At 43.6% G+C, this 23738-nt stretch overlaps 1 protein-coding gene across 4 annotated transcripts in view; it reads right to left on the bottom strand.

The window, feature by feature from the left end:
- Window positions 1-23738, bottom strand: part of APBB1IP (amyloid beta precursor protein binding family B member 1 interacting protein) — a 396905-nt gene that overhangs the window by 159850 nt on the left and 213317 nt on the right. For all 4 annotated transcript variants that reach the window (XM_063921652.1, XM_063921655.1, XM_063921651.1 and 1 more), the window contains exons 6-7: window positions 7866-8025; window positions 6150-6271 (exon numbers count right to left, since the gene is read on the bottom strand). In XM_063921652.1, the coding sequence (XP_063777722.1) occupies window positions 6150-6271; window positions 7866-8025 (282 nt within the window). The remainder of the gene's footprint in view (window positions 1-6149; window positions 6272-7865; window positions 8026-23738) is intronic.

Below are 23738 nucleotides of genomic sequence, written 5' to 3'. Positions count from 1 at the left end.
CAAAACCATGTGTACTGCAGGGGGAGGCAGATATAACATTTGCAGAGAGAGTTAGATTTGGGTGGGTTATTTTGTTTCTGTGCAGGGTAAATACTGGCTGCTTTATTTTTACACTGCAATTTAGATTGCAGATTGAACCCACCACACCCAAATTTATCTCTCTCTGCACATGTTATATCTGCCTCCCCTGCAGTGCACATGGTTTTGCCCAATTGCTAACAAACTTGAAGATGCGATCAACTCAGAATTACCCCCAAAGACAACAGTAAGAATTCAAGGCACTTTAGTTTATGACTTTTCAGTCTAATAATATATGCAATCTACATACATTTGCTTTATACTACAATTTAGTGGGGCTGGGAAACTGGACTGTGAATTTTAAACATTATAGAATATTGTGATGTGTATAGTCTGCAAATAATATATTTTCTACCACCAGCGATTTATCTGAATCACAGGAAAAAGATGGAAAGATATAATTATTTATTGAAGATGAGTATATCAAAAAATTAATCACAACATATTTATTTACAAATGTACGAAAAAGGTAAAATTGACCTAAACAATATGGGCCTGATATGGGTAATGCAAACACAACTGAGGAAGCCCTCTGCAAATAGAAGGCTAATGCGACTATACAGTAGTAGCTACATGGCCACCACATGTCAATGAAACATGCGTTTGCATTGTTGCTGCTCAGTTCCACCTAGAGACGTCAGAGATATGTACAAATGTACACCTTGGCAAACGCTTTGCATTGTGCGAGCGTTCACCAAGATTCATATGCAGCCTTCAACACACGCACAGCATGTGAAAACTCACTATATGTGGCTGCATATGGGGGGTCATTCCGAGTTGTTAGCTCGGTAAAAATCTTCGCATTGCAGCGATTTTCCGCTTAATGCGCATGCGCAATGTCCGCACTGCGACTGCGCCAAGTAAATTTGCTATGCAGTTAGGAATTTTACTCACGGCTTTTTCATCGTTCTGGCGATCGTAATGTGATTGACAGGAAATGGGTGTTACTGGGCGGAAACAGGCCGTTTTATGGGCATGTGGGAAAAAACGCTACCGTTTCCGGAAAAAACGCAGGAGTGGCCGGAGAAACGGAGGAGTGTCTGGCCGAACGCTGGGTGTGTTTGTGACGTCAAACCAGGAACGACAAGCACTGAAATGATCGCAGATGCCGAGTAAGTCTGGAGCTACTCAGAAACTGCTACGAGGTGTGTAATCGCAATATTGCGAATACATCGTTCGCAATTTTAAGATGCTAAGATTAACTCCCAGTAGGCGGCGGCTTAGCATGAGCAAATCTGCTAAAATCCGCTTGCGAGCGAACAACTCGGAATGACCCCCCTAGAGTTGCTTGTGATTCAGAATCAGGCTCTATATCTGCAACAGTTTAAATGTCTGTAATTCATTTTAAACTTTTCTCCTAAAATACAGGTTTGCTTAAGTTCATGTATAGCTTTAATCATGTATGGGAATATAATATGTGAAATGCATCCAGCACATTTGCAGACATTTAGCCACAAATGGCGTAAAAATTGCGATAAGGGCGCTTTTTTCTTTTGTAAATGATCTTTAGTGTTAGTACATCAGTTGTAAAAAAACATTATGGGGTGGTGGTGGGAAGTAATGCATGGCCTGGTATATTTTGTCAACACTGATGAAATGTCGACATGATTAGAATGTTGACAAAACTTTCCTGGTTATCCGGAGGTGACTTAACTTATTTGGCTGGTACAGCTGCTCCAGCGGGTTCTTCTGGGCCCAACGGTAATGTGATGATGACTTCTTCCAACCTGTAGTGAGTAGCTTCCCTAAACCTAACTCTATCCCCCTTGCCCACCCCCCGCAGCCTAACTCTAACCCTAACCTTCTACAGCCAAACCCTAACCTCAAATCCTACATCCTAACCCTAACCATCTGCAGCCTAACCTCCCCTCTTACATCCTAACCCTAACCATCTGCATCCTACCCCCCTTACAGTCTTACCCTAACCATCTACTGCCTAACCCTAACCTTTCCTACTGCAGCCTATCCCTAACCATCTGCAGCCTAACCCTAACCTCCCTTCTTTCAGCCTAACCCTAGCCATCTGCAGCCTAACCCTAACCTCTCCTCTTACAGTCTAACCCTAACCATCTACAGCCTAACCCTAACCTCCCCTACTGCAGCCTAACCCTAACCTCTCTTCTTGCAGCCTAACCTTGACCTCCCCTCCTTCAGCCAAACCGCAACTACCTGCATCCTAACACTAACCTCAACTCGTGCAGCCTAACCCTAATCTCCCCTCTTACAGGCTAACCCTAACCATCTGCATCCTAATCCCCCCTTACAGTCTAACCCTAACCATCTACAGCCAAACCCTAACCTCCACTCCTGCATCCTAACCCTAACCATCTGCAGCCTAACCCTAACCTCCCCTCTTACAGCCTAACCCTAACCATCTGCTGCCTAACCCTAACCTCCCCTCTTACAGTCTAACCCTAACCATCTACAGCCTAATCCTAACCTCCCCTACTTCAGCCTAACCCTAACCTCCCTTCCTTCAGCCTGACCTAACCTCCCCTCTTTCAGTCAAACCCTAACTTCCTGCATCCTAACACTAACCTCAACTCTTGCAGCCTAACCCTAATCTCCCTACTGCAGTCTAACCCTAACCTCCATCTGCAGCCTAACCCTAACCTCCCCTTCTGCATCCTAGCCCTTACCTCCCCTCCTGCAGCCTAACCCTAACCTCCACCTGCAGACTTACCCTAACCTCCCCTACTGCAGCCTAACTCTAACCTCCGCCTGCAGCCTAACCCTAACCTCCCCTTTTTCAGCCTAACTCTAACCTCTACCTGCAGCCTAAACTCAACCTCCCCTCCTATAGCCAACACTAACCTCCACCTGCAGCCTAACCCTCACCTCCCCTCCTACAGCTTAACCTTAACCTCCCCTTTTTCAGCCTAACTCTAACCTCTACCTGCAGCCTAAACTCAACCTCCCCTCCTATAGCCAACACTAACCTCCACCTGCAGCCTAACCCTCACCTCCCCTCCTATAGCCAACACTAACCTCCACCTGCAGCCTAACCCTCACCTCCCTTCCTACAGCTTAACCCTAACCTCCCCTTTTGCAGCCTTACCATAACCTCCACCTGCAGCCTAATCCTAACCTCAACCTGCAGCCTAACCTTAACCTCCCCTGCTGCAGCTTAACTCTAACCTCCCCTTTTGCAACCTTACCATAACCTCCACCTGCAGCCTAACCCTAACCTCACCTGTGGCCACCAATACCTGCAGGGCATGATAAATAGGCAAAAGCCCTAAAGCCTGCAAAAACTACCAGTTTTCACAGGATTTAGGGCTAACAGCCTTTGACAAATACAGCAGATCTTAAATCCTTTACAGGATGACCAAACGCTGTTAAACCTTAGAACAACATGGCATAGCATAGTGCGGTACTAATAAATTGTGGGACATGGTTATTCATTGCACGAGTCTGATTTCAGTCACTGAATATCATTTTCAAATGTCTTTATAATATAGTTTCTAGCGCCACAGGTGGAGACCATCATAAGCAGACAAGTGTTTATTTAGTCTTCTAGCCTGTGCCTTTTGTTAATATATATTGCAAAGTACTTATATCTCTAGTTATTTACTTTACTAATGAGACGTTTGACTACAACATGACAAAAGTTCACTGGTGTCATTGCTTACCATTACAATCATACAGAATTCTATGTTTAACTTATTTTGCCTGTTTAGACTAACTGTTTATAGACATTTTGTAACGCCAGAGGTTCGTGTAATGTAACTTCTGCACGGTTGGTGGTCATTTATGCAATAGATTAACATGTAAATGTATCAATAATCACGATCTGTCTCAGTACTTCAGTGTTTCTCTTATGCTCGGTCTTTGTGACACACTCCTTTGTATTTATTTAGTAAAGGTCATATTTCTATGTAAATTAAATTCAACATGAGCAAAATGTATGCAATGAACTGCCAGATGCACAAATCGTACAATAATTAGCATTTCTCTATATATCATCTACAGTATTGTGCAGTAGATGTTCCAGTGCGCTGCATCCTCTTAGAAATAGACAATTCCATATGACTCTCTATGTACATACTGATGAATTATGGGGCTTTATACTTTTCAGTTATAATGGACACAATTCATTTAGGGGGTAACCTACACATTTCATTCTGTGCATGTGCGCCAAAGGTGTGTATGCATATACTGTGTGTCTGTATGCCTCAAAAGCTTGGGCAGCCCAACACTGGTGGTGGGTGATACATGGCCACCCCTTGTTGAGTGCCCTTTGAAGAAGCTGTGCACCATCACAAAGCGGTGGCGCACACTGACAGGGTGCCGTAACCCCTCCCCAGCAAGTCCCTCCATTTCGGCTCCCCTGATCTTCCACTTATGACTCTTTATGCTTAGAGAGAATAGGAGGGAATGGTTGGGAAATGTAGGCTAAGTACAGTAGGGGCAGGCTCAGGAAACTGAGTAAATTAGAGCTGGATACATCTGTGAATAGGGTGGCACTCGTTATACCGGCTGTCGGGATCCCGGCACTCAGCATACCGGCGCCGGGATCCCGACCGCTATTATACTGACAACTATTCTCCCTCTTGGGGTGTCCACGACACCCCTGGAGGGAGAACAAATAGTGTGTCGCACGTAGCGCACCTCCGTGCCCACAGCGTGGTGAGTGCAGCGAGGCCGCAAGGATCTCTTTTGCACTCACCCCGCTACTGGCATTCCGGCTGTTGGGATCCCGGCACCCGTATGCTGGGCGCCGGGATCCTGACAGTCGGCAGTTTGTAGTACACCCCTGTAGATATGTCTGTCAGTATATATATATAGTGACAGAAAAATGCAGGTCCCTGATGCAGCCCTGACCTGAATTCACTGGTACTCCACTGGCTGGTGGGTGGTGGAGTAATAGAAACTATAGCCCCAGTGCTGTAGTTCTGCAATACTGAAGCCATCTGCACTTCCCATATAAATTATATATGGTAACGATGAAGGGAATGCATGTAGGTGGTCATTCCGAGTTGATCGCTCGCTGCCGTTTTTGGCAGCACAGCGATCAGGCTAAAATTCGGCTGTTCTGCGCATGCGTATGGGCCGCAGTGCGCACGCGCCAAGTACTTTCACACAAAACTTTGCAGTTTTACACAAGGTCTAGCGGCGCTTTTCAGACGCTCTGCTGATCGGTGAGTGATTGACATGAATGGGGCGTTTCAGGGAGGTAACTGACCGTTTTCCGGGAGTGTGCTAAAAAACGCAGGCGTGTCAGCAGATAACGCAGGCGTGCCTGGAGAAATGGGGGAGTGGCTGGCCGAACGCAGGGCGTGTTTGTGACGTCAAAACAGGAACTAAACTGTCTGCAGTGATCGCAAGGTAGGAGTAGGTCTGCAGCTACTCAGAAACTGCATGAAAATATTTAATAGCAGAACTGCTAACCTTTCGGTCGCACTTCTGCTAAGCTAAGATACACTCCCAAAGGGCGGCGGCCTAGCGTTTGCACTGCTGCTAAAAGCAGCTAGGGAGCGAACAACTCGGAATGAGGGCCGTAATCTCAAAAAAAAAAAAAAATCACCATTGGGGAAACTGTTAGCGTTCTGTGGATGTGGATGTGAAGTGCCTGGCTGAATGAGTAAGGGGTCTATTTAGGAAGCAATGAAAAGTGTGGAGAAGTGAGCCAATGGAGAAGATGCCCATGGCAACTAATCAGCATTGACGTAACATTTATAAATTGCATGCTTTAAAATTATACAGAGCAGCTGATTGGTTGCCATGGACAACTTCTCCACTGGCTCACTTCTCCACTGCTTTCACTGCTTCATGAATAGACCCCTAAATGTTTTTTCCATTCAAATTTTGCTTTAGCATTATCTTCATTTTATGCAGTAAGATCACGTCTTTACCCAACTTCAACCACTTTCATTCCAAGCATTGACTGATATTTATGAGGTAGCGTCATGCTAGAGGGATTTAAGAACATATAGTTCATCCAATGAAAAATACTGTAACATATAATATTTTCCGAGACCATCGCTACATTGCCTGCGGCTTTATATATCCTTTAAGTAGTTGTATGTAAAATCCCATTCACATAATTGAAATCACATTTGTGAACGCACCTGAGGATTTTTAAAAACAGCATATTTTTCATTTTTCTTTTGAAAGTGAATTATGTTTGCGCTGTCTCTTGGCCAATCTGATAGTATGTCCACTATGTTTTCATGGTCTTCAAAGAATCGCTCTAATGAAAGAGAAACAAATTATTATTAAAGAAATCAATCTGTGGTTAGTTACAGCCCCAGGTTTACTGTATAATGATATTGCTTTTGGGTCTGTTGTCTACACAGAGGTGTATTCATAAAGGAGGGGGCCCGTATGCAGTCTCCAACTGGGTCCCTTCCTCTCTAGCTGGCAGCACAGTGGGACTGTGAGCACTAGGGTTACTAGCGCAGTCCCATGCGCATGTTTATGTCTCTGGGAAAATGGAGCAGCAGCCATTTTGCTGGCCATTTTCCTATTGCACATGTGCAAAACACCAGGAAAATAGGCGTCGCTCCATTTTCACAGTGACTTGTGCGGTGGGACTCCAGGGAGGGTAAGTATTCAAGAAATTGGTATAGGTTGTATTGTGTGGACCCCCCAGGACCCAGGGGCCCATGTGCACCACACATTTTGGCACATTATAGATAACGCCACTGTGTTTACACATGTACATATAATTTCAACAGTGGTCTCTGAGAGGCATCTGTTTCACTACTAAGTTTGTAGTACTACTACTAGATTCACTGTGTGTATTGTTATGAGTTCTTTTTTTGTTGTGTATAGCAAGATTTGAAAGTGAACGGCTGTAGGGCAGATGTGTGTAGCTAAACACAAGCACATTTTCTTGGTTCATAAGGTCTAGTGTCATTTTTATTGACTGTTTTCAATATTATCATCTATCGTGGAATAGTGGGGCCAGTCTAACTCTGGGGCATACTCAAGGGCATAGCTACCATAGGTGCAGGCAGTGCAGCTGCTATGGGGCCCAGAGCTGAGAGGGGCCCACCTTCCCTGTCAAAGTTACATGTGATATATACATTTTTCACCATTGAGTGGTACGTAGGGGTCCTTTCAAACTTATTCCTTGGGGCCTGCAATATATCTAGGTATGCCCCTGGACCTGCTCATTGTAGTGTGGTATAAAATATAAGAAACTGTTAATAAATAAATAAATAAATAAATAAATAAATAAAATGAACTGGAGGGCATTTTAATGTTATATAATATGAACCGGGGCACTGTAATGTGGCACAATATGAACAGGGAGCACTATATATCATAATGTGAATTGGGGATACTGTGCAGCATAATGTGTACTGGCAGCTCTGAAATGTGGCATAGGGTGAACTTAAGCACTACTACGATTCATAAAAGAAACCAGAGCACTACTATGGAGCATAACATTAAATAAGGCTCTACTATGGTTCAAAAAATTAACTAGGGCATTATTATAGGGCATAAAATTAACAACTGCTGCAGAGAAGTGTCTGTCTAGAAGCACTGGGATGGTGGTCCCTTTAAAATGTTGCTATGGGGCCTACAAAGTTCTGGCTATGCCCCTGGCATACTGCATCTCCCGCGTTAAGTGCACCCTCAGGGCTGGTCGCCGGCTTACTGCACGGGTTAACTGCATAACTCCGTATACTTTACCTGGAATCTATGCCTCACCGCTCGTTAGTTGTGGGGTATAACTGGATATCTCCAAGCACTTAACCAAGGAGCTAAAATCCAGTGGTAAGTCCTGTTGTTAATTGAATTTCCCCAAATATTTCTGTTTAGTGTACTATACTTACCAAGCTGTAGCTCAGGGTTCTCTTCATATAAACACCACTCAACGCTGCAGTCACAGTGACTCTTCTCAAACAAGTTGTCTATGACATCTCGAATAGTCTGAAGTTCATTCACCATCAAGGTCTTGGTGCTGCCATCGGTCATGTGAACCTTAATAATCAGCTGTAGATAAAACATGGTACTGATCATTTGAGGTCATCATGTAAAGACCATTATTTACTCATTTTTACAAATGTGTCTAATTATACTGCAAAATAATTACTACATACAAGGTTTTGTTATTGGGATACTTAGCAGAATTTTATGGAACAATTCAATTTAAACTCTTAGGGTATATTTCTGGAAAAAAAAGGGTTATCCATGAAAACCTTCTTTTCAGGCACCATCCACAAATAGGTATCATCCCCAGAATGTATGTACAGGGGACCACAAAAGATCATATTTACCAAGTCCCAGTAGCTAACATCATCTTAAGATGGCATTAGCCTTGGTAGCCTAAGGCTAGATTCTGCAAAGGTTTCCAGAGAAGGAGATTAGTATCGTAAAGGTTGCTTGCAGAAACTAGGGCTCAGGGGAGTTATATCATGGGCCCCAATTAATTTGACCGCCAGGAATTTATGGAGAACAAAAACCATAAGGCAAGCTAGCAAGGGCTTTTATTTCTCCTTTGTTTATTAATATCTTGGCAACAGTAATAAAGGATTGCGGCAGGCGGCAGTACATACATGTATGAACACACTTCTTCATGTTTTGCGATAGAGGAAAGCAGAAAATTCATCACCCCTTGATTGACGGTAACCCTTTTATTGATAGGCAGAAGTGTTTTTTCTACCTTTAGTAAATACTTCTTTTTGTTTTCTACTCTGAACAGATTCAAATCTACATAAAAGAGAATTATTGTAAACATTATTCATTATGAACTAGGCACATACGGAACCCAGTTTTCCTCCGGGATCCAGTCAATTCTTTATAGTTTTTAGCCTTATTTGGCTTTGGGCAAATCCTGCGGATATGAAATTCACTGCAGTGCTGGGGTACATGTAGGTACCAAACTAAGCAGCTACAATTAGAGATATGTGGGTAAATGTATGAAGCAGTGATAAGAATGGAGAAGTGAGCCAGTGGAGAAGTTGCCCATGGCAACAAATCAGCATTGAAGTAACATTTAAAATTTGCATACTTTCAAATTATACAGAGCAGCTGATTGGTTGCCATGGGCAACTTCTCCACTGGCTCACTTCTCCACGCTTATCACTGCTTCATACATTTACCCCATGGTTTATTATCCTCATGTGTAATTTTAATTAGCAAATTATGGTTTGGATTTAGGTCAAATAATTTCTAAAAGTATTTGCATTGTTTTGATCCATCCGTATTATTTATATTATACATTGTAGAGCTTTAATGAATAAAACAAGAGTAGTCTCATGTATCAAAGATGCTTTGCATATAAACTATTAGATCAAATAGAATTCTATAATTTTCCATGTGATTTTGGAGTTCTGCTCTATTATGAATATTTCAGTTTGATTGAACAGAATACGCAATATGACGACTCACAATAAAATGCAAGGATGACAGTCTGTGCCCTTCTCCACATTGCCCATACTGGGACAACAATACTTGCCTGTCATGAACCGATCACTCACCGCTGCGGGTTCTGGGGTCCGTCCATTGCCGGCGCGGTTGCTTGTGGTGCTGTGAGGCCGTGTGGGGACACGGCGTGATCGGCGGCAGAGGGGATGCAGGTTTTGGGAGCCAGGAGTACGGGGACTGAATGGTCAGAGGTACCTCTGCGTGTCTGCAGTATAGGAGGTGGCCATGTTGGAGACCAAATGCAGCATCTGTGAGCACCTGTGGGTAAGTGTTAGCCAATCCCGTGCTTGTGCTGCCTATAAGAAGGCTGGGATAATTTCACTCTTGGCCCGTGCTTTGTTGTAGCTACTCTGTACCCTAGCTCTGTGCTCTCCCTGTGGATTTCTGTGTGATTTCAGTGGTCCAGATATCGCCTCCCATAGGTCTGCCTGCAGCCTTCAACGCAAGTGATCCACAAGCTCCCTGCTGTGCAGTCAGTCAATGGCAACAAGTGGATTCCCGGAGGCCCGTGAGAGGTTACCCTGTTTGTTCAGTGACTGCCTCTTAAATCCTGGTCCTCGTTTACTCAGCTTAACCCATTCTTCTCCATTGTCGTCTGCTGCAGCTTTTCACACTGCTACAAGTATTATCTTCGCAATCTGCAAGTATTCCTTTCAGTATTGTATCTTCATTCTTTGCATCATTCAAAGACAACTCTACACAGTTCTTCAGTTCAGCCTTTAAGCATTGGTAACAAGTCTTTACAGTTATTCATCTACAGTATGTCTACAATATCCAGTTAACACTTCTTACAGTTTGGCACAAATCATTGCTTTATATTGGACAAGTCTTCATTAATCTTCAGGCACGTTTTATCTTATTCATATGAACATTTCTTCAATGCGTCTTCAATACTGATCCTGCTTATCTATATGCCATTCACTGCAATACGTCAGTTTATATATGGTGACTAATGATTGTCATTTAACTCCTTATTGGAACTGTTGTCTATTAATAAATATATAAAACGGAACTATCTTTGTCCTTCCTGTTTCCACCATACTCCAGCACCTACACCTTCGGTTGGGCCAAGGTTAACGGATCCACAAATTCAGTCGGTCCTGACACTTGCCATTGTTTAACACTTCCTGGCAGGGTTGGACTGGCCCACACGGGAAACCCCTGGTCGGCCCCACTGACTAGGGATCAGGTTCCAGACTGTGCACTAATTACACATTATACACGTTACATTATACTGCACAGGACCATGGTATATTTTGTACAGTGCATTCCTGCTATTAATCAGGCACATTATCATGCATGTTCTAGCAGTACTTGCTTTAACAATTTATCAAGGGACCTAGACCATGCACTCTGTAATGGTTAGCCAAGCTTCTGTGGTAACTGGACCCCCCCTCCTCTCTGGAGACTGGCCACACCCCTAAGTATGGGCCCCTACAACTGCATTCCCCGGTGGGCCTTTTATGCCCCAGTCCGACACTGCTTCCTGGTTACAGGACAGGAGTTCCAGGCAGCCTGTGAATAATCTTCCACATGGTATTCAACACAATGTTTCTTTGCCACTACACAGATTTGGACGTTTCCATCTGCTTCAATTAAAAGTAGGATTTAGCATTTGTTGCTTATGCCAACATTTGAATGGAGCATAGTTTATTGTGTGTTGGCTTGTACTTGGAGAGGTGGGTCGGTGTTCATGTTAAAGTTCAGTACTGTTAAGGCACGGGGATGAACCTCAACCAAGCCCCATATGGATCCACCCCATTTTGATTTACTCTTATCATTAACATACACATTTTAGGAGATGTGTCTCTTCCCATAACAAAAAGATGCAGGGCAGATGATGATGCAGCAGCATTGCATCAGAGCAAGGGATGCAGATAATTTGCCGAATGTCGGAATCACGGTGGTCAGGATACCAATGCCGGATACCAATCCCAATAGCCGGAATCCCGGCGTACAGGGGCCATTACCACTCGTGGGTGTCCACAACACCCATAGAGTGGGAATAGAACCTCTGGCAAGCCACTGAGCCTGCAGCGTGGTAAGCACAGTGAGCCCGCAAGGGGACTCTTAGCACTTGCCTCGCTGCCGGCATTCTGGCGGGCGAGATGCCGCTGTCGGGATAATGACAGCTGGCATCCCGGCCACCGGGAATACGGATGTATTCTAGACATACAGTATCTATAGGTAATATGTATGATATATGCAAATCAAAATACAAGCTATAAAAATTAAAGTGTACTAGTGCACATGGCCGTCTTAAAAGCAGTGTAGGCCCCTGGGCAAAGCAATGCACTGGGGCCCCTACCCATCCTCCAGCAATAGGGGTGGGGAATGCTATCAGCGGCAGCTTTGATGTCCCGTGGGTGGTAGAGGGTGTTTTATTTTCCGCTCAGCATGTAGGACCTGGAGCAGTAATTTCTTCTAATGACTCATTTTACTGCACAGATGGTGGGAGATAGGGCAGAAGGGAGAAAACTAAACTGTAGAAGGGTGTATTGGGCTGAATGAAGGGGCCTGGTACATGACTTCAGGGTGGTAGGGGGTGTTTAATATGTCGGGGACGGACGGATAATGGAGTGGGCTTAATATTCATCATTTTCTGATGGGAGAGCAGCTTGCTTGACTGCAGATATCTCCAGTTCCAGGAACTAGATTTCTTAGCTTTCAAAACTAGAGAGTGCCACATTTCAGGAGGTTCTGGGGACTTGGGGATTAGAGTTTAGGAGCCAGAGCAATCCACTGATGAAAATATAAAACTGCATACCAGGCATGTGGAGCTGGAGCAGGGACCAGCTGCTGGAAGGCTGATACCTCTGGTTCTGGGCATAGTAGAAACAAGCTGCAAGTGTACCCCGAAAGGGGAGACTCCCAGCTTTTAGAGTATAGCCTCAGAAAAACAAGTCAGATAGAACCCGAGATAGCTGACTGGGAAGAGCAATTCATTGTATGGGGCCCACTGCTTTGAAGTCGGATACAGTATCTCTGGTTCCCCAGGGCCGATTTTAAAAAATCTGGTACCCCAGGACTGATTTTAAAAAATCTGGTACCCCTGGAAAAAGGTGTACCCCTATTAGCTTAGGGCCCTTATACTCCTGAGGCCCTTGGGCAATTACCCACTGAGCTCATACGAATAGATGGCCCTGCTAATGCGTCAACACAAAAGTAAATTTTTTTACAATGAACACTCAGAGGAGTATTTATCAAAGCATAGAGAGAGATAAAGTGGAGAGAAATTAAACACTATCCAGTCAGCTCTAAATTGACACAGCCAGGAATTAGAGGATGATTGATAAGTGCTTTATATCTCTCTCCATGCTAAATAGTAAATACCCCCCAAAATCAGATCCTTAGGGTGGTATTCTATTAGCTGCTAATAGGATCGCCGGGAGCTATTCTATTAGCCCCGATGTCGGCCTCGTTTTCTCCTGATGCCAGCACTTATTGTGGCTAATGTTCCAGGTGCCTCAGGCACTCGAAGCATAATCCAGGATAACATGCCGCCGAAGCCACGAAAACACATGAGATTGGGAATATATCCCTGATCCCGTGTGTTTTCGTACAATCGCAGGACCAATTTTGGGCGATAAAAATGGCCTCTAATTGGATACCGCCATAATGACCATCGATCAAACATAGCGATATCTGTCCATTTTTACCGCAGCTGTGCCATTTGCATTCCTTTTGTCTTCCATCCATTCATAATCTTACACTCAAGCATACAGAGAATGAGAAAATATTTTTGTTTTATTAATTATTTTTTAGAATCATTCAGTTTAGTGTATAAACAATTTTATTATCACCTTAACATACTAGAACTGTAAAGGAAAGTTTCCATAGTAAAGAACTGTTAGTTAATCCATAATATGTACATTAGAGATTAAACAATACGTGTTCATGCCGCTGCATGTTTAGGAGTGTAAAATGTAGTTCTTGTAGTAATATGGGTAACGTACATTAGCTGTATAATGCAGAGTATAAGCAACATAGTTCTTGTAGTAATATGGGTAACGTACATTAGCTGTATAATGCAGAGTATAAGCAACATAGTTCTTGTAGTAATATGGGTAACGTACATTAGTTTTATAATGCGGAGAATAAGTAATGTAGTTCTTGTAGTAATATGGGTAACATACATTGGGGGTAATTCTGAGTTGATCGCAGCAGGATTTTTGTTAGCAGTTGGGCAAAACCATGTGCACTGCAGTGGAGGCAGATATAACATGTGCAAAGAGAGTTAGATTTGGGTGGGTTATTTTGTTCTGTGCAGGGTAATACTGGCTGCTTTATTTTACACTGCAATTTAGATTGCAGATTGAACACACCATACCCAAATCTAACTCTCTCTGCACATGTTACATCTGCCTCCCCTGCAGTGCACATGGTTTTGCCCAACTGCTAACAAAAATCCTGCTGCGATCAACTCAGAATTACCCCCATTAGCTGTAGAATGCAGAGAATAAGTAATGTAGTTCTTGTAGTAACATGGGTAACTTACATTAGCTGTACAATGCAGAGAATAAGTAATGCAGTTCCTAGAGTAATATGGGAGACGTACATTAGCTGTATAATGCAAAGAATAAGTAACGTAGTTCTTGTAGTAATATGGGTAACGTACATTAGCTGTATAATGCAGAGTATAAGTAATTCAGTTCTTGTAGTAATATGGGTAACGTTCATTAGCTGTAGAATGCAGAGAATAAGGAATGTAGTTCTTGTAGTAACATGGGTAACGTACATTAGCTGTACAATGCAGAGTATAAGTAATGTAGTTCTTGTAGTAAGTAACATGAGTAATGTACATTATCTGTACAATGCAGAGAATAAGTAATGTAGTTCTTGTAGTAATATGGGTAACGTACATTAGCTATATAATGCGGAGAATAAGTAATGTAGTTCTTGTAGTAATATGGGTAATGTACATTATCTGTACAATGCAGAGAATAAGTAATGTAGTTCTTGTAGTAATATGGGTAACGTACATTAGCTGTATAATGCGGAGAATAAGTAATGTAGTTCTTGTAGTGATATGAGTAATGTACATTAGCTGTATAATGCAAAGAATAAGTAATGTAGTTCTTGTAGTAATATGGGTAACGTACATTAGCTGTATAATGCAGAGTATAAGTAATTCAGTTCTTGTAGTAATATGGGAGACGTACATTAGCTGTATAATGCAGAGAATAAGTAATGTAGTTCTTGTAGTAATATGGGTAATGTATATTAGCTGTATAATGCAAAGAATAAGTAATGTAGTTCTTGTAGTAATATGGGTAATGTACATTATTTGTACAATGCAGAGAATAAGTAATGTAGTTCTTGTAGTAATAATAAGATTTTACTCACCGGTAAATCTATTTCTCGTAGTCCGTAGTGGATGCTGGGTACTCCGTAAGGACCATGGGGAATAGACGGGCTCCGCAGGAGACTGGGCACTCTTAAAAGAAAGATTAGGTACTACATCTGGTGTGCACTGGCTCCTCCCTCTATGCCCCTCCGCCAGACCTCAGTTAAGGAAACTGTGCCCGGAAGAGCTGACATAACTAGGAAAGGATTTGGAATCCAGGGTAAAGACTCATACCAGCCACACCAATGACACTGTACAACTTGTGATAACCATACCCAGTTAACAGTATGAACAACAACTGAGCCTCATTTAACAGATGGCTCATAACAAAACCCTATAGTTAGGCAATAACTATATACATGTATTGCAGAAAGTCCGCACTTGGGACGGGCTCCCAGCATCCACTTCGGACTACGAGAAATAGATTTACCGGTGAGTAAAATCTTATTTTCTCTGACGTCCTAGTGGATGCTGGGTACTCCGTAAGGACCATGGGGATTATACCAAAGCTCCCAAACGGGCGGGAGAGTGCGGATGACTCTGCAGCACCGAATGAGCAAACTCAAGGTCCTCCTCAGCCAGGGTGTCAAACTTGTAGAATTTTGCAAAAGTGTTTGATCCCGACCAAGTAGCAGCTCGGCAAAGTTGTAAAGCCGAGACCCCTCGGGCAGCCGCCCAAGAAGAGCCCACCTTCCTCGTGGAATGGGCTTTTACTGATTTAGGATGCGGCAGTCCAGCCGCAGAATGAGCCTGCTGAATCGTGCTACAGATCCAGCGAGCAATAGTCTGCTTAGAAGCAGGAGCACCCAGCTTGTTGGGTGCATGCAGGATAAACAGCGAGTCGGTTTTCCTGACTCTAGCCGTCCTGGAAACATAGATTTTTAGGGCCCGGACTACGTCCAGCAACTTGGAATCCTCCAAGTCCCGAGTAGCCGCAGGCACCACAATAGGTTGGTTTAAATGAAACGCTGATACCACCTTTGGGAGAAATTGGGGACGAGTCCTCAATTCTGCCCTGTCCATATGGAAAATCAGATAAGGGCCTTTACAGGACAAAGCCGCTAATTCTGACACACGCCTAGCTGAGGTCAAGGCCAACAGCATGACCACCTTCCACGCGTGAGATACTTCAACTCCACGGTCTGAAGTGGCTCAAACCAATGTGATTTTAGGAAATTCAACACTACGTTGAGATCCCAAGGTGCCACCGGAGGCACAAAAGGGGGCTGAATATGCAGCACTCCCTTAACAAACGTCTGAACTTCAGGCAGTGAAGCCAGTTCTTTTTGAAAGAAAATAGACAGGGCCGAAATCTGGACTTTAATGTATCCCAATTTTAGGCCCATAGTCACTCCTGACTGTAGGAAGTGCAGAAATCGACCCAGCTGAAATTCCTCTGTGGGGGCCTTCATGGCCTCACACCAAGCAACATATTTTCGCCATATGCGGTGATAATGTTTTGCCGTCACATCCTTCCTAGCCTTTATCAGCGTAGGAATGACTTCAACCGGAATGCCCTTTTCCATTAGGACCCGGCGTTCAACCGCCATGCCGTCAAACGCAGCCGCGGTAAGTCTTGGAACAGACAGGGCCCCTGCTGTAGCAGGTCCTGTCGGAGCGGCAGAGGCCAAGGGTCCTCTGAGATCATTTCTTGTAGTTCCGGGTACCAAGTTCTTCTTGGCCAATCCGGAACGATGAGTATAGTTCTTACTCCTCTCTTTCTTATTATCCTCAGCACCTTTGGTATGAGAGGCAGAGGAGGGAACACATAAACCGACTGGTACACCCACGGTGTCACTAGAGCGTCCACAGCTATCGCCTGAGGGTCCCTTGACCTGGCGCAATATCTTTTTAGCTTTTTGTTGAGGCGGGACGCCATCATGTCCACCTGTGGCCTTTCCCAACGATTTACAATCAGCTGGAAGACTTCTGGATGAAGTCCCCACTCTCCCGGGTGGAGGTCGTGCCTGCTGAGGAAGTCTGCTTCCCAGTTGTCCACTCCCAGAATGAACACTGCTGACAGTGCTAGCACGTGATTCTCCGCCCATCGGAGAATCCTTGTGGCTTCTGCCATCGCCATCCTGCTTCTTGTGCCGCCCTGTCGGTTTACATGGGCGATAGCCGTGATGTTGTCTGACTGAATCAGCACCGGCTGGTTTTGAAGCAAGGGTTCTGCTTGACTTAGGGCATTGTAAATGGCCCTTAGTTCCAGAATATTTATGTGTAGGGAAGTCTCCTGACTCGACCATTGTCCTTGGAAGTTTCTTCCCTGAGTGACTGCCCCCCAACCTCGGAGGCTTGCATCCGTGGTCACCAGGACCCAGTCCTGAATGCCGAACCTGCGGCCCTCGAGAAGATGAGCACTCTGCAGCCACCACAGCAGAGACACCCTGGCCCTCGGGCACAGGGTGATCAGCCGATGCATCTGAAGATACGATCTGGACCACTTGTCTAACAGATCCCACTGAAAGATCCTTGCATGGAACCTGCCGAAGGGAATTGCTTCGTAAGAAGCTACCATCTTTCCCAGGAATCGCGTGCAGTGATGCACCGACACCAGTTTTGGTTTCAGGAGGTCTCTGACCAGAGAGGACAACTCCTTGGCCTTCTCCTCCGGGAGAAACACCTTCTTCTGTTCTGTGTCCAGAATCATGCCCAAGAACAGCAGACGCGTCGTAGGAACCAGCTGCGACTTTGGGATATTCAGAATCCAGCCGTGCTGTTGTAGCACTTCCTGAGATAGTGCTACTCCGACCAATAACTGCTCCTTGGACCTTGCCTTTATAAGGAGATCGTCCAAGTATGGGATAATTATAACTCCCTTCTTTCGAAGGAGTATCATCATTTCGGCCATTACTTTGGTAAATACCCTCGGTGCCGTGGACAGACCAAACGGCAACGTCTGGAATTGGTAATGGCAGTCCCGTACCACAAACCTGAGGTACTCCTGGTGAGGTGGGTAAATGGGGACATGTAGGTAAGCATCCTTTATGTCCAGTGACACCATAAAATCCCCCTCTTCCAGGCTTGCAATAACCGCCCTGAGCGATTCCATTTTGAACTTGAACTTCCTTATATAAGTGTTCAAGGATTTCAAATTTAGAATGGGTCTTACCGAACCGTCTGGTTTCGGTACCACAAACATTGTGGAATAGTAACCCCGTCCCTGCTGAAGGAGGGGAACTTTGATTATCACCTGCTGAAGGTAAAGCTTGTGAAATGCAGCCAGTACTACCTCCCTTTCCATGGGAGTAGCTGGCAAGGCTGATTTGAGGTAACGGCGAGGGGGAGACGTCTCGAACTCCAGCTTGTATCCCTGAGATATCACTTGTAGCACCCAGAGATCCACCTGTGAGCGAACCCACTGGTCGCTGAAGTTCCGGAGACGGGCCCCCACCGCACCTGGCTCCACCTGTGGAGCCCCAGCGTCATGCGGTGGACTTAGTGGAAGCAGGGGAGGGTTTTTGTTCCTGGGAACTGGCTGTCTGGTGCAGCTTTTTCCCTCTACCCCTGACTCTGGGCAGAAAGGACGCACCTCTGACCCACTTGCCTTTCTGAGGCCGAAAGGACTGTACTTGATAACACGGTGCTTTCTTAGGCTGTGAGGGAACCTGAGGTAAAAAAGTCGACTTCCCAGCTGTTGCTGTGGATACGAGGTCCGAGAGACCGTCCCCAAACAATTCCTCACCCTTATAAGGCAAAACTTCCATGTGCCTTTTAGAATCTGCATCACCTGTCCACTGCCGAGTCCATAATACTCTCCTGGCAGAAATGGACATTGCATTAATTCTAGATGCCAGTCGGCAAATGTCCCTCTGTGCATCCCTCATATATAAGACTACGTCTTTAATATGCTCTATGGTTAGCAAAATAGTATCCCTGTCAAGGGAATCAATGTTATCTGACAGGGAATCAGACCAAGCTGCTGCAGCACTACACATCCATGCTGAAGCAATAGCAGGTCTCAGTATAGTACCTGAGTGTGTATACACAGACTTCAGGATAGCCTCCTGCTTTCTATCTGCAGGTTCCTTTAAGGCGGCCGTATCCTGAGACGGCAGTGCCACCTTTTTTGATAAGCGTGTGAGCGCCTTGTCCACCCTAGGGGATGTTTCCCAACGCAACCTGTCCGTTGGCGGGAAAGGGTACGCCATTAGTAACCGCTTAGAAATCACTAATTTCTTATCTGGGGAACACCACGCTTCTTCACACAATTCATTTAACTCATCAGATGGGGGAAAAGTCACTGGCTGCTTTTTCTCCCCAAACAGAATACCCTTTTTAGTGGTAACCGGCCCTTGTGGATTGTACATTTGTCTCATCCTCGTCGACACTGGAGTCAGACTCCGTGTCGACATCTGTGTCTGCCATCTGAGGTAGCGGGCGTTTTTGAGCCCCTGATGGCCTCTGAGATGCCTGGGCAGGCGCGGGCTGAGATGCCGGCTGTCCCAAAGCTACGTCATCGAACCTTTTATGCAAGGAGTTGACACTGTCGGTTAATACCTTCCACATATCCATCCACTCTGGTGTCGGCCCCGCAGGGGGCGACATCACACTTATCGGCACCTGCTCCGCCTCCACGTAAGCGTCCTCCTCAAACATGTCGACACAGCCGTACCGACACACCGCACACACACACAGGGAATGCTCTGACTGAGGACAGGACCCCACAAAGTCCTTTGGGGAGACAGAGAGGGAGTATGCCAGCACACACCAGAGCGCTATTTATAACAGAGGGATTTACAATAATACAAAGTGAAATTTCCCCCAATAGCTGCTTATATTACCTTTTGCGCCTAAATTTATGTGCCCCCCCCTCTCTTTTTTACCCTTCTCGTAGTGAATACTGCAGGGGAGAGCCTGGGGAGCGTCCTACCAGCGGAGCTGTGAAGAGAAAATGGCGCTGGCTGTGCTGGGGAAGATAGCCCCGCCCCTTCAGCGGCGGGCTTCTCCCGCTTTTTTAATAATATTTATGGCAGGGGATTAGGCACAAATACAGTTAATAACTGTATTATGTGCATTTTGCCAACCAAGGTATACAAATTGCAGCCCAGGGCGCCCCCCCCCCCCCAGCGCCCTGCACCCACCAGTGACCGGAGCGTGTGGTGTGCTGTGGGAGCAATGGCGCACAGCTGCAGTGCTGTGCGCTACCTTATTGAAGACCGGAGTCTTCAGCCGCCGATTTTCTCCTGGAATCTTCCGTCTTCTGGCTCTGCAAGGGGGACGGCGGCGCGGCTCCGGGAACGGACGATCGAGGTCGGGCCCTGTGTTCGATCCCTCTGGAGCTAATGGTGTCCAGTAGCCTTAGAAGCACAAGCTAGCTGCAAGCAGGTAGGTTTGCTTCTCTCCCCTCAGTCCCTCGTAGCAGTGAGTCTGTTGCCAGCAGATCTCACTGAAAATAAAAAACCTAACAAATACTTTCTTTTTTAGTGAGCTCAGGAGAGCCCACTAAGTGCATCCAGCTCTGGCCGGGCACAGATTCTAACTGAGGTCTGGAGGAGGGGCATAGAGGGAGGAGCCAGTGCACACCAGATGTAGTACCTAATCTTTCTTTTAAGAGTGCCCAGTCTCCTGCGGAGCCCGTCTATTCCCCATGGTCCTTACGGAGTACCCAGCATCCACTAGGACGTCAGAGAAATGGGTAACGTACATTAGCTGTACAATGCAGAGAATAAGTAATGCAGTTCTTGTAGTAATATGGGAGACGTACATTAGCTGTATAATGCAAAGAATAAGTAACGTAGTTCTTGTAGTAATATGGGTAACGTACATTAGCTGTATAATGCAGAGTATAAGTAATTCAGTTCTTGTAGTAATATGGGTAACGTACATTAGCTGTAGAATGCAGAGAATAAGTAAATGTAGTTCTTGTAGTAACATGGGAAACGTACAAGAGCTGTACAATGCAGAGTATAAGTAATGTAGTTCTTGTAGTAATATGGGAGACGTACATTAGTTGTATAATGCGGAGATTAAGTAATTTAGTTCTTGTAGTAACATGGGTAATGTACATTAGCTGTACAATGCAGAGAATAAGTAATGTAGTTCTTGTAGTAATATGGGTAACATACATTAGCTGTATAATGCAGAGAATAAGTAATGTAGTTCTTGTAGTAATATGGGTAACGTACATTAGCTGTATAATGCGGAGAATGGGGGTAATTCCAAGTTGATCGCAGCAGGAAATTTTTTTAGCAGTTGGCCAAAACCATGTGCACTGCAGGGGAGGCAGATATAACATGTGCAGAGAGAGTTAGATTTGGGTGGGTTATTTTGTTTCTGTGCAGGGTAATACTGGCTGCTTTATTTTTACACTGCAATTTAGATTGCAGATTGAACACACCACACCCAAATCTAACTCTCTCTGCACATGTTATATCTACCTCCCCTGCAGTGCACATGGTTTTTCCCAACTGCTAAAAAAATTCCTGCTGCGATCAACTTGGAATTACCCCCAATAAGTAATGTAGTTCTTGTAGTAACAAGGGTAATGTACATTTTCTGTACAATGCAGAGAATAAGTAATGTAGTTCTTGTAGTAATATGGGTAATGTACATTAGCTGTATAATGCGGAGAATAAGTAATGTAGTTCTTGTAGTAATATGGGTAATGTACATTATCTGTACAATGCAGAGAATAAGTAATGTAGTTCTTGTAGTAATAAGGGTAACGTACATTAGCTGTATAATGCGGACAATAAGTAATGTAGTTCTTGTAGTAATCTGGGTAACGTACATTAGCTGTACAATGCAGAGAATAAGTAATGTAGTTCTTGTAGTAATATGGGTAACGTACTTTAGCTGTACAATGCAGAGAATAAGTAATGTAGTTCTTGTAGTAATATGGGTAACGTACATTAGCTGAATAATGCAGAGTATAAGTAATTCAGTTCTTGTAGTAATATGGGTAACGTACATTAGCTGTACAATGCAGAGAATAAGTAATGTAGTTCTTGTAGTAATATGGGTAACGTACATTAGCTGTATAATGCAGAGTATAAGTAATGTAGTTCTTGTAGTAATATGGGTAACGTACATTAGCTGTATAATGCAGAGTATAAGTAATTCAGTTCTTGTAGTAATATGGGTAACGTACATTAGCTGTACTATGCAGAGAATAAGTAATGTAGTTCTTGTAGTAATATGGGTAATGTACATTATCTGTACAATGCAGAGAATAAGTAATGTAGTTCTTGTAGTAATATGGGTAACGTACATTAGCTGTGTAATGCAGAGTATAAGTAATTCAGTTCTTGTAGTAATATGGGTAACGTACATCAGCTGTACAATGCAGAGAATAAGTAATGTAGTTCTTGTAGTAATATGGGTAACGTACATTAGCTGTATAATACAGAGTATAACTAATTCAGTTCTTGTAGTAATATGGATATCGTACATTAGCTGTACAATGCAGAGAATAAGTAATGTAGTTTTTGTAGTAATATGAGTAATGTACATTAGCTGTATAATGCAGAGTATAAGTAATGTAGTTCTTGTAGTAATATGGGTAATATACATTAGCTGTATAATGCAGAGAATAAGTAATATAGTTCTTGTAGTAATATGGGTAACGTACATTAGCTGTGTAATGCAGAGAATAAGTAATGTAGTTCTTGTAGTAATATGGGTAATGTACATTAGCTGTATAATGCAGAGAATAAGTAATGTAGTTCTTGTAGTAACATGGGCAATGTACATTAGCTGTACAATGCAGAGAATAAGTAATGTAGTTCTTGTAGTAATCTGGGTAATGTACATTAGCTGTATAATGCAGAGAAAAGTAATGTAGTGCTTGTAGTAATATGGGTAACGTACATTAGCTGTATAATTCCGACAATAAGTAATGTAGTTCTTGTAGTAATCTGGGTAACGTACATTATCTGTACAATGCAGAGAATACGTAATGTAGTTCTTGTAGTAATATGGGTAACGTACATTAGCTGTATAATGCGGAGAATAAGTAATGTAGTTCTTGTAGTAATATGGGTAACGTACATTAGCTGTATAATGCAGAGTATAAGCAATTCAGTTCTTGTAGTAATATGGGAGACGTACATTAGCTGTATAATGCGGAGAATAAGTAATGTAGTTCTTGTAGTAATATGGGTAACGTACATTAGCTGTATAATGCAGAGTATAAGTAATGTAGTTCTTGTAGTAATATGGGTAACGTACATTAGCTGTATAATGCAGAGTATAAGTAATTCAGTTCTTGTAGTAATATGGGTAACGTACATTAGCTGTACAATGCAGAGAATAAGTAATGTAGTTCTTGTAGTAATCTGGGTAATGTACATTAGCTGTATAATGCAGAGAAAAGTAATGTAGTGCTTGTAGTAATATGGGTAACGTACATTAGCTGTATAATTCCGACAATAAGTAATGTAGTTCTTGTAGTAATCTGGGTAACGTACATTATCTGTACAAAGCAGAGAATAAGTAATGTAGTTCTTGTAGTAATATGGGTAACGTACATTAGCTGTATAATGCGGAGAATAAGTAATGTAGTTCTTGTAGTAATATGGGTAACGTACATTAGCTGTATAATGCAGAGTATAAGCAATTCAGTTCTTGTAGTAATATGGGTAATGTACATTATCTGTACAATGCAGAGAATAAGTAATGTAGTTCTTGTAGTAATATGGGTAACGTACATTAGCTGTATAATACAGAGTATAACTAATTCATTTCTTGTAGTAATATGGATATCGTACATTAGCTGTACAATGCAGAGAATAAGTAATGTAGTTTTTGTAGTAATATGAGTAATGTACATTAGCTGTATAATGCAGAGTATAAGTAATGTAGTTCTTGTAGTAATATGGGTAATATACATTAGCTGTATAATGCAGAGAATAAGTAATATAGTTCTTGTAGTAATATGGGTAACGTACATTAGCTGTGTAATGCAGAGAATAAGTAATGTAGTTCT

The sequence above is a fragment of the Pseudophryne corroboree genome, chromosome 5 (genome assembly GCF_028390025.1).
Source record: "Pseudophryne corroboree isolate aPseCor3 chromosome 5, aPseCor3.hap2, whole genome shotgun sequence".
Taxonomy (NCBI): Eukaryota; Metazoa; Chordata; class Amphibia; order Anura; family Myobatrachidae; genus Pseudophryne; species Pseudophryne corroboree.
Note: the sequence above shows the minus strand (reverse complement) of the source record. Positions and strands in the feature narration are given on the sequence as shown.